Source organism: Boleophthalmus pectinirostris, unplaced genomic scaffold (genome assembly GCF_026225935.1).
Source record: "Boleophthalmus pectinirostris isolate CB_2022bp ecotype Guang Dong unplaced genomic scaffold, ASM2622593v1 HiC_scaffold_16, whole genome shotgun sequence".
NCBI classification, from domain to species: Eukaryota; Metazoa; Chordata; class Actinopteri; order Gobiiformes; family Gobiidae; genus Boleophthalmus; species Boleophthalmus pectinirostris.
In genome coordinates this window covers 28,201,065-28,215,593 of record NW_026571095.1, presented here as the reverse complement: position 1 = coordinate 28,215,593, position 14,529 = coordinate 28,201,065, and the positions used below count along the sequence as shown (strand labels likewise).

Sequence of the window (14,529 nt, the reverse complement as noted above, 5' to 3'; positions counted from 1 at the left end):
TACAACTTAATTAGACATATTCTTAAAATAATTTAAAATAGACAGTGAAATATGACTTCCTTATTAACAATATTAAACCTCCTCATATCTGAAATAATTGTTACCTAAAATTGTGTAAGAAGGCACTGTTAAACATAAATGGTCAATCATAAGAATTATTTAAGTTTATGGCTTAATATGCAATAAAATAAAATGCATAGGACAATATTATAGTGCATACATCTTAATCAAACTTAAAGAAGGGAATATACTTAAAATAATCAAAAAAATACTTATTCCTTATTAACAATTAGACCTCATATCTGAAATAATTATTAGACTATATTGTACCATGATCTGCACTGGATTTTGTAATTGCTTCTCTAATGTAAACACGTTATTTATTTATTTTACCGACGTATTAATACTGTGAGTTTGCTGAGCATGCACAACCCTGCCTTGATCCATATGGCATGAAAAGGCCAACCCACTTTACTATTTTATTTTCCATTTTTGTAGCCTCCACTCTGACATCACATCCAGATAACCGCGTGTTGCAGGCTGCGAGGCAATTAGTCAAGTTAGAAATTACAAACACACACGTAAACCGGAAACACATCTAATTTCAACACAATAAAACCACAAATAGGCACCAGAAAATCTACATTAATACAAATATAAAGACAAAATATTGCTAAGAATATTTAAAAATCAACATTATATAAAATTTAAACGTCGTAATTTAGCCGTATTACTTAAAAACAACGTAAATTTGCGGCGCGGTTAGTTTTATTTTGAAAGAGTTCACGGGAAATATGTCTAATTGTTTGGCATTGTTGTAAACCGTTAGCCCAGCTGCTGCTTCACCTCGTTTCTGCCTCACCACTTGAACATTCTGTCACTAAACTCCAATCAAAAAGGTAAATAATTATTCATCTCGACATCACTTTTATTAACCAAGTGGTGTCAGTCTTTGTTAATCTTTAGATGCCGTATTTTGCTGGTTTTGTTGGCAAAAATGGGCAGCACGAGTCGATAATCTAGGCTCGGCGTGCTACTATTAGCGATATTAGCTACATAGACGTGATCAAACATCGCTATTTAATAAAACATGTGGACAGAAGTAAAAATGGATAAATAAATCCACGACATAGCGTTTTAACAGCATGTTTTGAATGTAATCCAAGTGTAAAATTGTTTATTGTTTTAAAATGCTAAGCTAAGAGGCTAAAGGCTTATCTATTCTTAACCTTTAATTAATTTATTAGATTTTTCTTAATAATATGACACCAGTTTTGTTAATAATTGATAAAAATGCGTTTGTTTTATTTTTCTTATTTATTTAGCTACATATTTGACACTAAAGAGAAAAGAAAAGGAACATCCGCTGCATTGTAGTTATTAAATAAATCTTTATTTATAAACCACAAAATTTACAAAGTGCTGTACAAGCCACAAAGAACAATAAAAAAACATAAAAATAGTTTATAGAAGGCATTCAAAACGGACAATAATGCAAACAATTCAAGTAATTACAATAAATAAAAAGAAATAGAATAAAAATTATTTTTGTAACCTGAAATTCCTTGCATATGACTGAATGACACATGACAAAATTTGCTCTGCGTTTCTTGATTATCTGGTTTTTTTTACCTCCACCCCCAGCTGACCCAACCCATTTGTTCCTTTTCTAGAGAAGCAGCATGAATCGGGAAAAACTTGCAAAACTTCAGGCTGAAGTGCGGATAGGAGGAAAGGTACAGTTACAGTTGTTATTATTAATATTGTTTCTAACTTGACTACTATTTTCCTAGCTTTCCTTATATGATTTCTGAGTTAACAGCTGTTGTCTTTTCAGCTGTTGCGTTTGTAAATAGTGAGGTCCGTTTGCGCATCTGTGAGCCCTGTTAATCCTGACCTCAGCAGTTCTTATTAAAACACAGACAAAAGCTTTCTCTGTGGCTGTTTCCTCTCTGTAGACACATGGTGGCGCTATCTTACTGTTTTTGGTTGTTAAAATGGCCTCTGTTGCTGTTGTGAATGATTTGTACTTTACAGCTTTTTATTAATAAATGATTAATGTTGTGACGATAAAGAAAGTTTGAAATCGATTTCAGTACTTGGGAATAGACTTGATATACTCAGTTGTAATTCTGATACCATGATGAAAATAAAAAACAATCTTTTCTCTTCATCTTGCCTTGACAAAGTGGCAAAACTGTATGCAAAGGTTTTTAGTAAATTGAGTTGTTTTATTCAGTTTTGTGATCTCATTCCTGGACTGCTACAATTAAAACTTATATTGAAACTTGATACTCATTTGAGCAAGAATCGATACTAAAGTCACATTAATGGCACAAACTTTTAGCTTTAATTAACAGTTTGTGTCATTTATAGCTTTATCAGAACTAGTATCTCATGCTTTCATAAAGAAAGTACTGTTATTATTTCTATATGACAATTATTTTCTATTATTAAAAAGTATATTTCATTAAGGTTACCGATACGATACTTACCTCAATACGTAGGCTACGATACAATATGTTTTTCAATACAGTGCACTTTTGATTCAGTATGATACAGATATATTTCTAATGGATTCGATGAAACAGCCATTTAACTCATCAAAACAGTAAAAATTTCAACATGGTTGTAGCTCTTACACAAAATAACTTAGTAAAATATACCTAAAAATATTCTTGGCGATATATCGATACAGCAGCACAATATCGATACTGTATCATCAAATTAAACGATACGAAATATCGATTTTTCAATATTTTTGCACACGCCTAGTAGGGATGTGTAAAATATTGAAAAATCAATATATCGGAATATTTTTAGGTATATTTTACTAAATTATTTTGTTTAACAGCTACTATTGTTTTGACATTTTACTGTTTTGAGTAAAATGGGTTTTTCATATTAACTATGCACAAACTTAGTGGACTTAGTAGACTTTTCTACTTAGTCACACTAACTCACAGCCATGATTTAGGCTTTGTTTTTTACTGAACCGTATCAAATTTATTTGAAATATATATTGCACTGTATCGGAAAAAATGTATCATATCAACAACTTCTTAATGATACCCAGCCCTAACACCTAGTAATCGGTTTTGTGTTTTGAGTCAAATCCTTGGTATCAAAATCAATCAAGTTTGAAATTCCGGTATCGTGACAGCACTAATTTACTAAACAATGTACAGTAGTTAACGTTGTAAAAGACAGAATCTTCAATTTCATGGCTTCCCCTTTGTGTTCTTTTTTTAAAATCCCTTCCAAACTTGGGTAACTTGCTAAATAAATGTTTGTTTCTTCAGGGAACAGCCCGCAGAAAGAAGAAGGTGGTTCACAAAACGGCAACAGCAGACGACAAAAAGCTCCAGGGCTCATTGAAGAAACTGGCAGTGAACAACATCGCAGGAATAGAAGAGGTGAGAAACACTTTTGATTTGATAAGGGACAGTGGTGATTCTTGAGGACTGTGGGTTACGTTTGACACATTGGTAGTTACTTCCTCTAAAGTGAAAATAAAGGAACCAAGTCCAACAAGTAGGGCTTTCGAGATAAGTAAGAACTAAAAAAATAACTGTGACTATTTTATCTGCTTGTGGCACATTTATTTTATCATTCAGATTAGAGCCCGACCGATATATCGGTTGGCCGATATTATCGGCCGAATTGAGCACCTGGAAGCATATCGGCTATCGGCCGATATACTTGCTGATAGGGGCCGATATTTCACGTGGGCATGTTATACCTCGTTATAAAGCTTAGACTCTCTACATTATGTTAATTTAATCCAATTTACAGACAGATAAATGTCCTAATATGTGGCTCCACATCAGTATTTATCTGCGGAGTCATTTGTCTGTGTGAGAGTCACGTGCGTTTGTTTACACCCGCAGACATAGATCCAAACACTGGGATTATTTTCTTTTTTCGGACAATCGATTTGAGTCTGGATTAAAAGGACATTTATTAGTGCAGACTTGTGATGTGAGGAGGAGCCTGTGTGAGCGGTGAGTGTTGGAAATATGTCGACTTTGAAGCAAGTTTTTTGTTAGCGGTTAGCTGCTGTAGCTCCCACACATAAATAGGCCGTTTTCTATTGGTCTATTGTAAAGTGACTATATTGGCCGTATATTTGTTACTGGACCTGCATTGATATGTAAATGAGCTGTGAATAGACGTGTGAATGATGAAATTTGCGCATATAATTAATTACCGCGGCACGCAGCATTTACGGCTAAAGGCTAATAGCGATTGTTTATTTACTCGCTAGCAGTGATGGGTCGTTCGCGAACGAAGCGGCTCTTAGATCCGGCTCTTTGAAGCGAACGACGGGAGCCTGATCCTTATTGGGAGCCGTGTTTTCAGACTCGTGGTAGTTTGACAGCAGCAGCGGCTAAAAACGAAACTTTCAAAAACTCTGCGTGTGCATAGTGTAAAAAAAAAAACTTGCAAAAATATATTCAGCATAAAATAAATAAACCAGGACTAATCTTGGGGTCGAGAGAGGGAGAGAGATAGAGACCGAGTCCCGACACTCAGTCCTGGTTAAATTGTGGTTTAGTTCTGTTTTGCACATAGTTTAGATCTGTTATAGTCCTGGTTTAGTGCTTTTTCAGTGCTGGTTCAGTTCTGGTTTAGTCCTGCTTTAGACCTGCCTTAGACCTGCCTTAGACCTGCTTTAGTCCTATGACATTTCATGTAAAGAGGCAGAATAACAATAAATGTTTCCTAAATAAACCCAGTTTAAAATCCACAAGAGCCAAACCTAAGTTTTTTTTTTAAATAATTCAAGATTTACAGTGAATTTTTACATCACTAAATATATCGGTGATTATATCGGCTATCGGCAGCTCCAACTATCATTATATCGGTATCATATCGGCCACAACAAAATCCATATCGGTCGGGCTCTAATTCAGATTTGATAAAGCTGATCACATACTAGAGGAATGATGATCTATTAGACAGTGTTTTATGCGCTGTGTTTGTTATTTTGACCCTTTGTTTGTTCCTTTAAGGTGAACATGATCAAAGATGACGGCACGGTGATCCATTTCAACAACCCCAAAGTGCAGGCGTCTCTGTCGGCAAACACCTTCGCCATCACGGGCCACGCTGAGACCAAGCAGCTCACCGAGATGCTCCCCGGCATCCTGAGCCAGCTCGGGGCCGACAGCCTGTCCAGCCTGCGCAAACTGGCAGAGAGCTTCCCACGGCAAGGTCAGGACATGCACCACGTTGTTTTAGTTTAACTCGTTGATTATATCTTATACTTGGATTTGCATCAGTTAATTAATGTCACACTGGCCACGTTTAGATGTTTTTAATTCCGAATGAACTGTTCTGAATTAAAATATTCTCCTTTGAGTTTCCTTGGAAATAATAATTCCAAATTGACGTTTACTTGGAAAACATGTTAAATTGGCTTTATTTAATTTCGCCCAACGTCTGGGGGTCTGGAAGAGTTCTGATTGGACAGGAACATGAACGTATTTGCGTCTATCAGAAGAAAACACGCACTTCAGCTGCTACCGGCTTTTTAGTCATCTCGGTTTGTCGTTACACCATGAACACAAACATGATATAAACTTTTTCCGCGGTCGTTCCGATGATAATGAAGCAGCAGCTGGTGTATTATATTATTGCACTTTACGTTTGTCAGCTGAGGAGGAGAAGGGAAGAGTTTTGGAAAAGGGAGGAAGAAGACAAACTGAGTCAGCCGCTGCTTTGCCTCAGTACACTCCCGCATCCTGCTTGCAAATCCAAAGGGCAGTGGATGAAAGTCTGAAGCGAGGACTGATGGAGCTGGCTCGTCTGTATTGTGTCAGAAGAGCGACCCAACGAACATGCGCTGAACAACCAGAATTATTTTTAAGAAGAATAAACGTTTACACGATCGAGGAATAAATTTATTTGGCTTGAAAATCAAAATAAACCACCCATGTACTTGGAAATTAAGTTTATTTCCGTGTTTACATGGTCTTTTTAAAGCGGAATTTTTATTCAGAATTAAATTATTTTTAATCGGAATTAAAGCTCATATGTAAACGTGACAATAAACTTCAGAACCATTCAGAATAACAGAAGACTGGAGATAAGGTTGCAACGATTACTCAGAATAACTGTGACAAGTGACGCAGTAAAATAATCTTATTTTGAAAATGTTACCTGGACTAAATAGACATATGCCAGATACACTTTATTACAAAGACAGTGGCATTATTAAAGAGTTGGTATAGAAAACTGTACACTACAGCTACAACTGCACTAGTTTTATTAGTGGGATACATGTTGATTGTGTTGTTATTGCACTCTGAAAGGGGAGTAACTTGGTATGAAAAATACGAAAGCAAAGCAAACAAAAAATACAAAAGCAAAACTTATAGAACGTTTTATTACATTGTTTATGGCAAATATTACATTTTCAAAACAGTACAAGGTAACTAAATTTGTATCCTGCTCTGAAAAGTTAGAAGATTTTTCAGATTAAAAGACTTGGCCCAACAAAAGTCAGTTGGCAGACGATAAAACAAAAACCTCCGCAACTCAACCGAGATTAAACTTCAAAAATCCCTGCGTCAGATTGTTTTTTCTGTTAAAGTTTTTGTTACATGTATCTTAAGGCCATCTGCATTTTTGCGCTCAAACTTGAAAATGAATACGGTTAAGTGATGACAGCAGCACATTTTTGACATACCAGCTCTGCTAATCTGAAGAATGGTGCACACAACAAGGCCACTGTAGTTTAGAACGGCTTTTCACAAGGCGTCTTAACATGTGAAAACCAGCACTGTAAAGCAAAACATAAATCTGTACCACTGCTTCTCAAACTGTGGTACGTGTTTGTTCAATTTAGAGTCACTTTTATAAATATATTATCCTCCTCGGGGTTATATTTTGCTTAGAAATACAGTAGCAATACTAAAAGCCCTGTACTAAATTTGTTTTGTCAGGTCCACTGTGTAAATTTAGAAAGGATTTTATTGTCCGATAATCAGGAAGTGTACTGTTAGCATGCTAGTTGTAATTAGCGGAGAGCTCTGAGTGCTTATAAACTCCTCGCAGTGAATAATTAGGATGCTCGGAGTGCGTTAGGTAAGAGACGAATAACTTGGGACCACTAGTTTTTTAAGACCGTATAAATCAGGTTCTGCACTTTAAAGGTTCTGGACAAAGGTTTTCTTAAGTGGTACTTGGTCTGAAAAGTTTGAGAACCACGGTCTACTCTCGCAGTCTCTAATGGGTCTGTAAATCTTTTTAAAAATGTACTAATAATGTTTTTTTGTGGTGTTTTTCAGCAATGGACATGAAGGCGGTGAAGGAACAGATCATAGAAGAGGATGAGGATGATGTACCAGGTATGGAAGTAATTTTGGTTTTAACTGGTGACTGTAAATTGCAGGTTTCCCACAGTCATGGAAATTAAAAATTTAATTTTCCAGACCTGGAAAAGGCATGAAATTTTAGTATCTCTTTCACACAGCTACAGCGTACAGTTCTGTTAAGTTATCATTAGGCTATTATGATTATTTCTGAATGTATGTGCCTTTTGTTTAAAAGAGATGACAATAAATGCACTGACAGTATTTTGAATGTTAAAAAACTATAATACCAAACCATAAGGTGAATGGAAAGGTTAACATTTCATATTTAGCCCTAAAAGTCTGATCAATTCTACACATGTAGGTGCTGTAAAGCCATGGAAAATTCACTTTAGGTCATGAAAAAGTCATGGAAAAGTTTTGAAATGGTGTCAGTGAAAAGAGTGGGAACCCTGAAAATGGCAACCAACCATCTCATGACCAAAGTAGCAAGTAACTTTATATCAGCACTAAAAATGTGAACAAAAATCTAAAGATTCAGTTGGCACAGCCTTTGTGTCCTTGCTGAAGATGCCAGAACCCAAGCCTCAACTCAAAAACACGGACTACAGGTCAAATCCAAGGGCCAAGGTCCTGACCAAGACTAGCAACAACAACACGGAGAGTTAACCTTAACCTTACTGCTGCATTGTGTCACTTTTCTGGTGGAGGCTCCATCAAATGCTTTTCTGCATGCAGATGTTATTGCTTTGTCTGGAATGTTTCACAGTGTGGCATTAAACCTTTCCATCTTCATATAAAAAATAGACAGCCATAGAAACAAGCAGGTGATGGACCCACAAAGTTACACAGTGTTCCTTTAAAGTCTTGGACATTAAAAAATCTAACCACAGTAGTAGTTTAAAAAGCCTTTAAAACTGTAAGGCAACTCATATTAATTACTGCATGTATTACAAGACATTTTTAATCACTTTTAATTTACGAGAACAATAATTTTAAGTAAGTTGTAAGTATGTACGTCGTTGTTTTGCTTTCCCCATTCTGAAGTCAAACTAATGTTGTTGTAGTGCTGTATGGACTGACAGCGGTGGCACTTGTGTGTTAAATGCATGACATTCCTGAGCTCTGTGGACAGGTCTGTGGAAGTGATCAGTCACTCAAAACACTAAACTGAGGGATTAAAACATACTGTGCCCTCCACTACGACTGTGACGCCTTTCACACTCACTGAACAAGCTGTGAGAAAAGCCCTGCTGCCACTGAAACCTTAGGAATGAAGTTGTTTCTAGTTCAACAATTATTAGAACAATCTGTGTGTGTGCTGGGTGTAGCGTTTTGAGAATTGTAATGACAAAGCAAAAATGGCTCACTGTCAACACATTTAAAGATACACCCACAAAAACGTAAACAGCTGGGTTCAAACATCTATTACTGGTTGGGTATTTAACCAAAAAGTTTCTTAATTTTTTGAGAGCCTTGATCAAACCATTGTGGTGAAGAGAGAGCTGAGCCAAAAGGCAAAGCTCTTGACTTACCGTCAGTCTTAGTTTCTACCCTCACCTATAGCCATGAACTTTGGGTATAGACCAAAAGGACGAGATTGCAGATAAAAGCGGCTAAAATTTGTTTCTGGGCGCTCCCTTACAGATAGGGTGAGGAATTCAGTCACACGGGCGGAGGTCAGGGTAGAGCTGCTGCTGCTCCATGTCGAGAGGGGCAGCTGAGGTGGCTCGGGCATCTGTTCCCGATGCCTCCTGGGCATTTCCCTCGGGAGGTGTTCCCTGCATGCTCCACCGGAGAGATTATGTCTCTCAGCTGGCCTGGGAACACCCTAGGTTCTCCCTGGAGGAGCTGGAGGAAGTGTCGGGGGTGAAGGAAGTCTGGGAGTCTCTGCTTAAAGTGGTTCCCCCATGACCCGGCCCTGGATAAGCAGAAGAAAATGGATAGACTGCTGATCACATATAATAATGACACTATTTGGTTTGTGTTTTTTTTTTTTTTCCCTCAGATCTTGTCGAGAACTTTGACGAGGCCTCCAAGAATGAAGCCAACTGATGTTCCCTTGTCAACCCTCTGATTTCGTCGCTCAGTCGGACTCACACTAAAGGCATTTTCTCCTACGGGGGGGGAAAAAAAAAACAAAACACCAACGGCAGCAGCAGTCCTTAAAGGTGCAGTGCACTTTCCTCTGGACATGACTCACTTTGGCCAAATCCCTTTTCATTTCTGCTGCTCCGTGGACACATCACACAGAGACTATATTTTATCATTATTAAAGGAAGGTCCAGTTTTGCTATTGCAGTTTTCAAAAGTTTGGATACTATTTTCTATTCTATTAAAAAATATAATGTAAGTGCTGACTCAAAATCTTTCAAATAAAACGAAAGCAAAGACTGAAATCTGGTCTAAACTAAGAACCGGGACTTGGAAACGATATGTAATGGTAGTCTACAAAAATTGAATTAAAATCTGAATTTCCCTGCTAAAAATTCCCAAATTGTGTCCAAACTTTTGACAGGTACTGCCTCTTCTATAAAGGAATGCATTGTTTCCGATATAATCTATATAAATGCCACAATAGTTAAAGTTACTGGACCATATATCCCGTGCTGCAGACCACTCCATGCATTTTAACATTACGAGATTACTACAAAATATGAAATGAAAAACTTGACAAATCCTGATGATATGGGTGAAATAAAGCATTTTGGGCTAAGAATTTTATGATTTTTTTTTCATCGGAACAAGTAATCTACCATCTACAGTATTGAAGTAACAGGCAAAGTCTTTTTACGTCACATATTTGTACTTGATGCTTGTTTATAAATAGAATAAACACACGTAAAGCGTCACAGTGGGTCTCTTCCTTGAATTCAATTATGTTATATACAAGAGATTTACAGTGTTAATAAGTAATTATAACTTTTTGTTGTCTTTTTTTTTAAAAATGTTTCTAGGTGTAGGCAACAAATAAAAAATCTTTGCAGTTTCCTATTAATAACTTGGTCACAAAAAAGCAATTTCAAGATTATTATTAAAGTGAAGTGATCTTTAGGCTCCGTAAAATGCTGAATTGTGGTTGGACAAATTGGAGTTGAAGCTGATTTTTTTTTTTTTTGGTGCAAAATTGACTTTAGAGCTTTTAATCATGTTATAGTCGTTTCCCTCATCATTTTTTCATCCAAAGTTGAGTTTGAAGTGATTTATGTTTGAGCAGTTTTTAATTGCGTATTTTCAAGACCCCATTTTGGCGATTAACTCTCGTTTTTACTGACACCAGCATACGCTCACTTCTCTGCACTTGCTTCAGGGATCCCACGGTCATGGAAATCCTGGGAAAGTCATGGAAATTTAAAATGGAATTTGGAAATGTCATGGAATTTTAACGTCTTTCACGCAACTACAGCTTTCTGTTAAGTTCTCATTAGGCTATTATGATTATTTCTGAACGTATTTGCCTTTTTGTTTAAAAGAGACGACAATAAATGCACTGACAGTATTTTGAATGTTAAAAAACTATAATACCAAACCATAAGGTGAGTGGAAAAGGTTAACATTTTATATTTAGCCCTAAAAATAGGCTCAATTTTACACATGTAGGTGCTGTAAAGTCATGGAAAATTCACTTTAGGTCATGGAAAAGTCATGGAAAAGTTTTGAAATTTTGTCAGTGAAAAAGAGTGGGAAACCTGTTTTTCACTACTTTCCAATTTTATTTTCTTAATCTATGATATTTGTAGGATTCGCAGCGTTACATAGTCATTACGACACAAATTTCAACAAATCTGCTGCTCGTTAGTGTAAGGGTTTAATGAGGATCGCACAGTGAACAGTGAGCTACAGACTTCTGTCAAATTTTAGAACCCTTTGTGGCCCACACGTTCAAAACTTTGCCCGCCCCTGGTTTATTTATCAGTATTGAAAATCAGTATCGATATCGTGGGCCGCTGTATCGATTATATATCGGCAAGAGTATTTTTTGGTTTATTTTACTAAATTAATTTATTACAGTGCCACAGTTTTGTTGTTTGCTTGGAAGAAAGAAACTAATGTGTGTAATTTCACATTTTCACCGTTCTGATGATTAGAATTGGCATGTTTTATATTAACTTTGCACAAGAAGCGGTCTAACAAAGACTTTTAGTATCACCGCTATCATTTTTTTATTGAACCATACTGAATCGATTTGAAATATTTATCTTATTGGATTGTATCAAATCGAAATCTCACTGTATCGAGATATGTATCGTATCGTGGCCTGTGTATCGAGGTATGTATTGTGTCGGCAACTTCTTTACGATACTCAGCCCTAGTGAGCCTACTTTGAGTATTTTTTGAATATAAAATATAAATTACTTCATATACTTTATGTCTTTTATATGTAGACTATTTAAGTGTGGAAAATAGTAAACAAAATACATTGAATGAAATGCTGTGTCCGAGCTTTTCACTGATAGTGCATGCATTTACTTTTTTTTTTTTTTTTTTTTTCCATGGCTTGTCAGTAAAAGTCACTCCAAATGTTTACATCATAGTCCGCGGTCTGATCACGTGCGCGTGTATGTGTCATCCTGCCTCCCCCGGTACTGCGCTGTCATTCACGGAGATGCCCGGGCCCCGGTGCAAGGTGACGGGAGGACGTGACTGCGGTACGTCGGGGGGTCGTGGGGGTCGTGCGCCGCCGTGACGGGACAGTAGTAGACCCACCCCTGCGCTCCTGGCCGCGCGCTCTCTCCAAAATGTCCCTGCGGCGGGGCTGGAGCGCGAGGCTGAATCATAGGACCGAGAGGCGTTCGCGGCAAACGGAAATGACTCCTACAAAATAAGAGCGGCGTGGAGAAAATAATGCTCTGTTTAAATGCAGTTTCAGTGAAAATGGGTTTAATTTGGTGAATCTCAATTTAACAGGGCCTTGAGGTTGAGGACGAAAGAGAAATAGAGAGAACAGACAGAAGAGGTAAAGAGAAGAGACAGATAGAGAGATGGAACAAATTAGAGATAGGAGAGGTACAAGAGATGCAAGAGATGAGAGGTAGAGATAAAGAGAGATAGAAGAGATAAGATGATAGGAGAAAGGAAGAGGAGAGAGATAGAGATACAAGAGATTAGAGAGAAGAGATAAGATAGAGGAGAGACAGATAAAGAGAAAACAGATTACAGAGACAGAAGAAACGGATGAGAAGACAGAAAAGAACGGAAACAGTAGAGATGAGACGGAAGAGAGGTACTGTAGAGAGATGGAAGAGATGGAAGAAATAGAGAGGTGGAAGTAAGGTTGGTCAATTAATCAAGTTAATACTACTGCAATTAACTTAATAATGCATTACAATTAATATATCTACACAATTACAATTACATATTTACACAAATGTAATTCAAATGTCCAGTGTGCAAAAAAAAAAAAGGGATTTTATTTTATGACCATATTGCCCAGCCCAGATGGAAGTGATGGAGAGAGAGAACGAGATGTAGACTTTAGACTTTGACTTAAACAAACTTTATTGATTGACAAAGTTAAATTATCCAGACACAGCAGCTCACACATCACAATATGTTATAATAATCAAGAGCAACAATGTAAACGTCAATAATACATTCCAAGTAAGTAGCAAAAATAGCAAGATGATGAAATAAAATACAGAAATATAGTAATACAAATATATCTGGGCTATATACAAGAGGTGGGTAAGAGAAACAGTGCAAGATTAAACAATGATTAACATGATACAGGCTTATCTATAAGGGTGAGTTGTTGTACAGTTGTATGGAGTATTGTACAATTGTTGTCCTGTATCTCTCACATGAGTGGAGCTGTAAGAGCCTGTATGAGAATGAGCTCCTCTGTCCCTCTTGTTCAGTGTCCTCTTGCCCTTAACTATGACAAATGTCTCCATCACACAGCTGATCACATGGCCTGCTTTATGGGTCAGTTTGTCAATCCATCCAGTGTCCCTTTTGCTGGTGCTGCTCTCCCAGCAGGCTACAGCCAAGTACAGGGTGCTCGACTGGCCACCACAGGAAGAAAATCTAAAGTAACTTGCTGCACACTCTGAATATGATAGATGTAATAAAAGTGATAGAGAGGCAGATAGAAGGCTCATATTGAGTGAAGGGTCATGAGGAGGTAGTTTGCAAGTTAACAGATACATGTTTTTTCGTTTTGCTCAGTAGAGATGGGCAATTCCAGGGCTGAAATCATACAAATGATTCTAATGATGAATTTTAAAAACACAGCAGAGCACTTCCTGTATTACCACTTGATGATATCACAAGGTGGAAAAGAGTGTTTTTAGTCTGAGAGAAGAACTCAGCCTGAATTTACAAAGTTAGTGTTTTAAATATGTGTGAATTAAGCAAAACACAACTCCATGTTACAGTGACCAGACTTCCCTGTTTACCCGGTACAATCCCAGTTTTGAGCCCTGTGTCCCCATCCCAGCAGATTTATCCAAAGTCAGTGATTTGTCCCAGTTTTATACAAGAAATGTCTCAGGTGTCCCTATTTTTGACCAATTTGATACCTGCCAACAGTAAAGAGATGCATAAATTGTTATTTGTTTAGGTAAAATAAAGAAAATTGGCTTAAAAATGACCGAAACACAAAGAAAATGTGACTATACTGACTCACAGGTTAGTCATGAATGGGCCGAGTGCGTAGCTATTTTCCTTAATTACACACTCATTTCACAATTTTATTATTCCAACCACCCCAACTCTGGACACCCTACTTCAGGTATGCTTTTGATGAGGAAACATTACAATAACATAGATCAGCAAACAGCTCCCTTTATATAATTGTTATTTATTTGTTGTATGACTAAAGAGAGGCATAAATTGTCATTTGTTTAGGTAAAATAAAGAAAATCGGCTTAAAAATGACCGAAACACAAAGAAAATGTGACTATACTGACTCACATGTTAGTCATGAATGGGCCGAGTGCGTAGCTATTTTCCTTAATTACACACTCGTTTCACAGTTTTATTATTACCAACCACCCCAACTCTGGACACCCTACTTCAGGTATGCTTTTGATGAGGATACATTATAATAAAATAGATCAGAAAACAGCTCCCTTTATATGATTGTTATTTATTTGTTGTATGACTAAAAAAAAATAATAATAAAATAAAATAAAATCCAAATACAACTTTTATTTAGAACCTGTTCACCGGAAACAGTCGTGCATACTTCCGCTCGCTTTCCCATTAG

The 14,529-nt window shown here is 37.0% G+C and overlaps 1 protein-coding gene across 2 annotated transcripts; it reads left to right on the top strand.

Annotated features, from left to right (window-relative positions):
• The first annotated feature begins 789 nt into the window (after nt 1-789).
• On the top strand, nt 790-10,171 carry LOC110174890 (transcription factor BTF3 homolog 4-like). 2 transcript variants are annotated; one of them, XM_020941003.2, is made up of 6 exons: nt 790-899; nt 1,674-1,736; nt 3,303-3,416; nt 5,016-5,217; nt 7,296-7,355; nt 9,328-10,171. In XM_020941003.2, exons 2-6 carry the CDS (start codon nt 1,683-1,685, stop codon nt 9,372-9,374), a joined length of 477 nt encoding a protein of 158 aa, XP_020796662.1. In that variant the 5' UTR covers nt 790-899; nt 1,674-1,682; the 3' UTR covers nt 9,375-10,171. The 2 variants fall into 2 exon arrangements, with proteins under 2 accessions (XP_020796662.1, XP_020796663.1); XM_020941004.2 differs by having other exon boundaries at nt 839-899; nt 1,645-1,736.
• Nucleotides 10,172-14,529: the final 4,358 nt, after the last annotated feature.

What these genes read in the sequence shown, in the direction of transcription:
- LOC110174890 (XM_020941003.2), top strand. Translation starts at nt 1,683, where the DNA reads ATGAATCGGGAAAAACTTGCAAAACTTCAGGCTGAAGTGCGGATAGGA. An exon ending in AGAGAGCTTCCCACGGCAAG is followed by an intron (nt 5,218 to 7,295) that starts GTCAGGACATGC and finishes GGTGTTTTTCAG; the next exon opens with CAATGGACATGAAGGCGGTG. An exon ending in GGATGAGGATGATGTACCAG is followed by an intron (nt 7,356 to 9,327) that starts GTATGGAAGTAA and finishes TTTTTCCCTCAG; the next exon opens with ATCTTGTCGAGAACTTTGAC.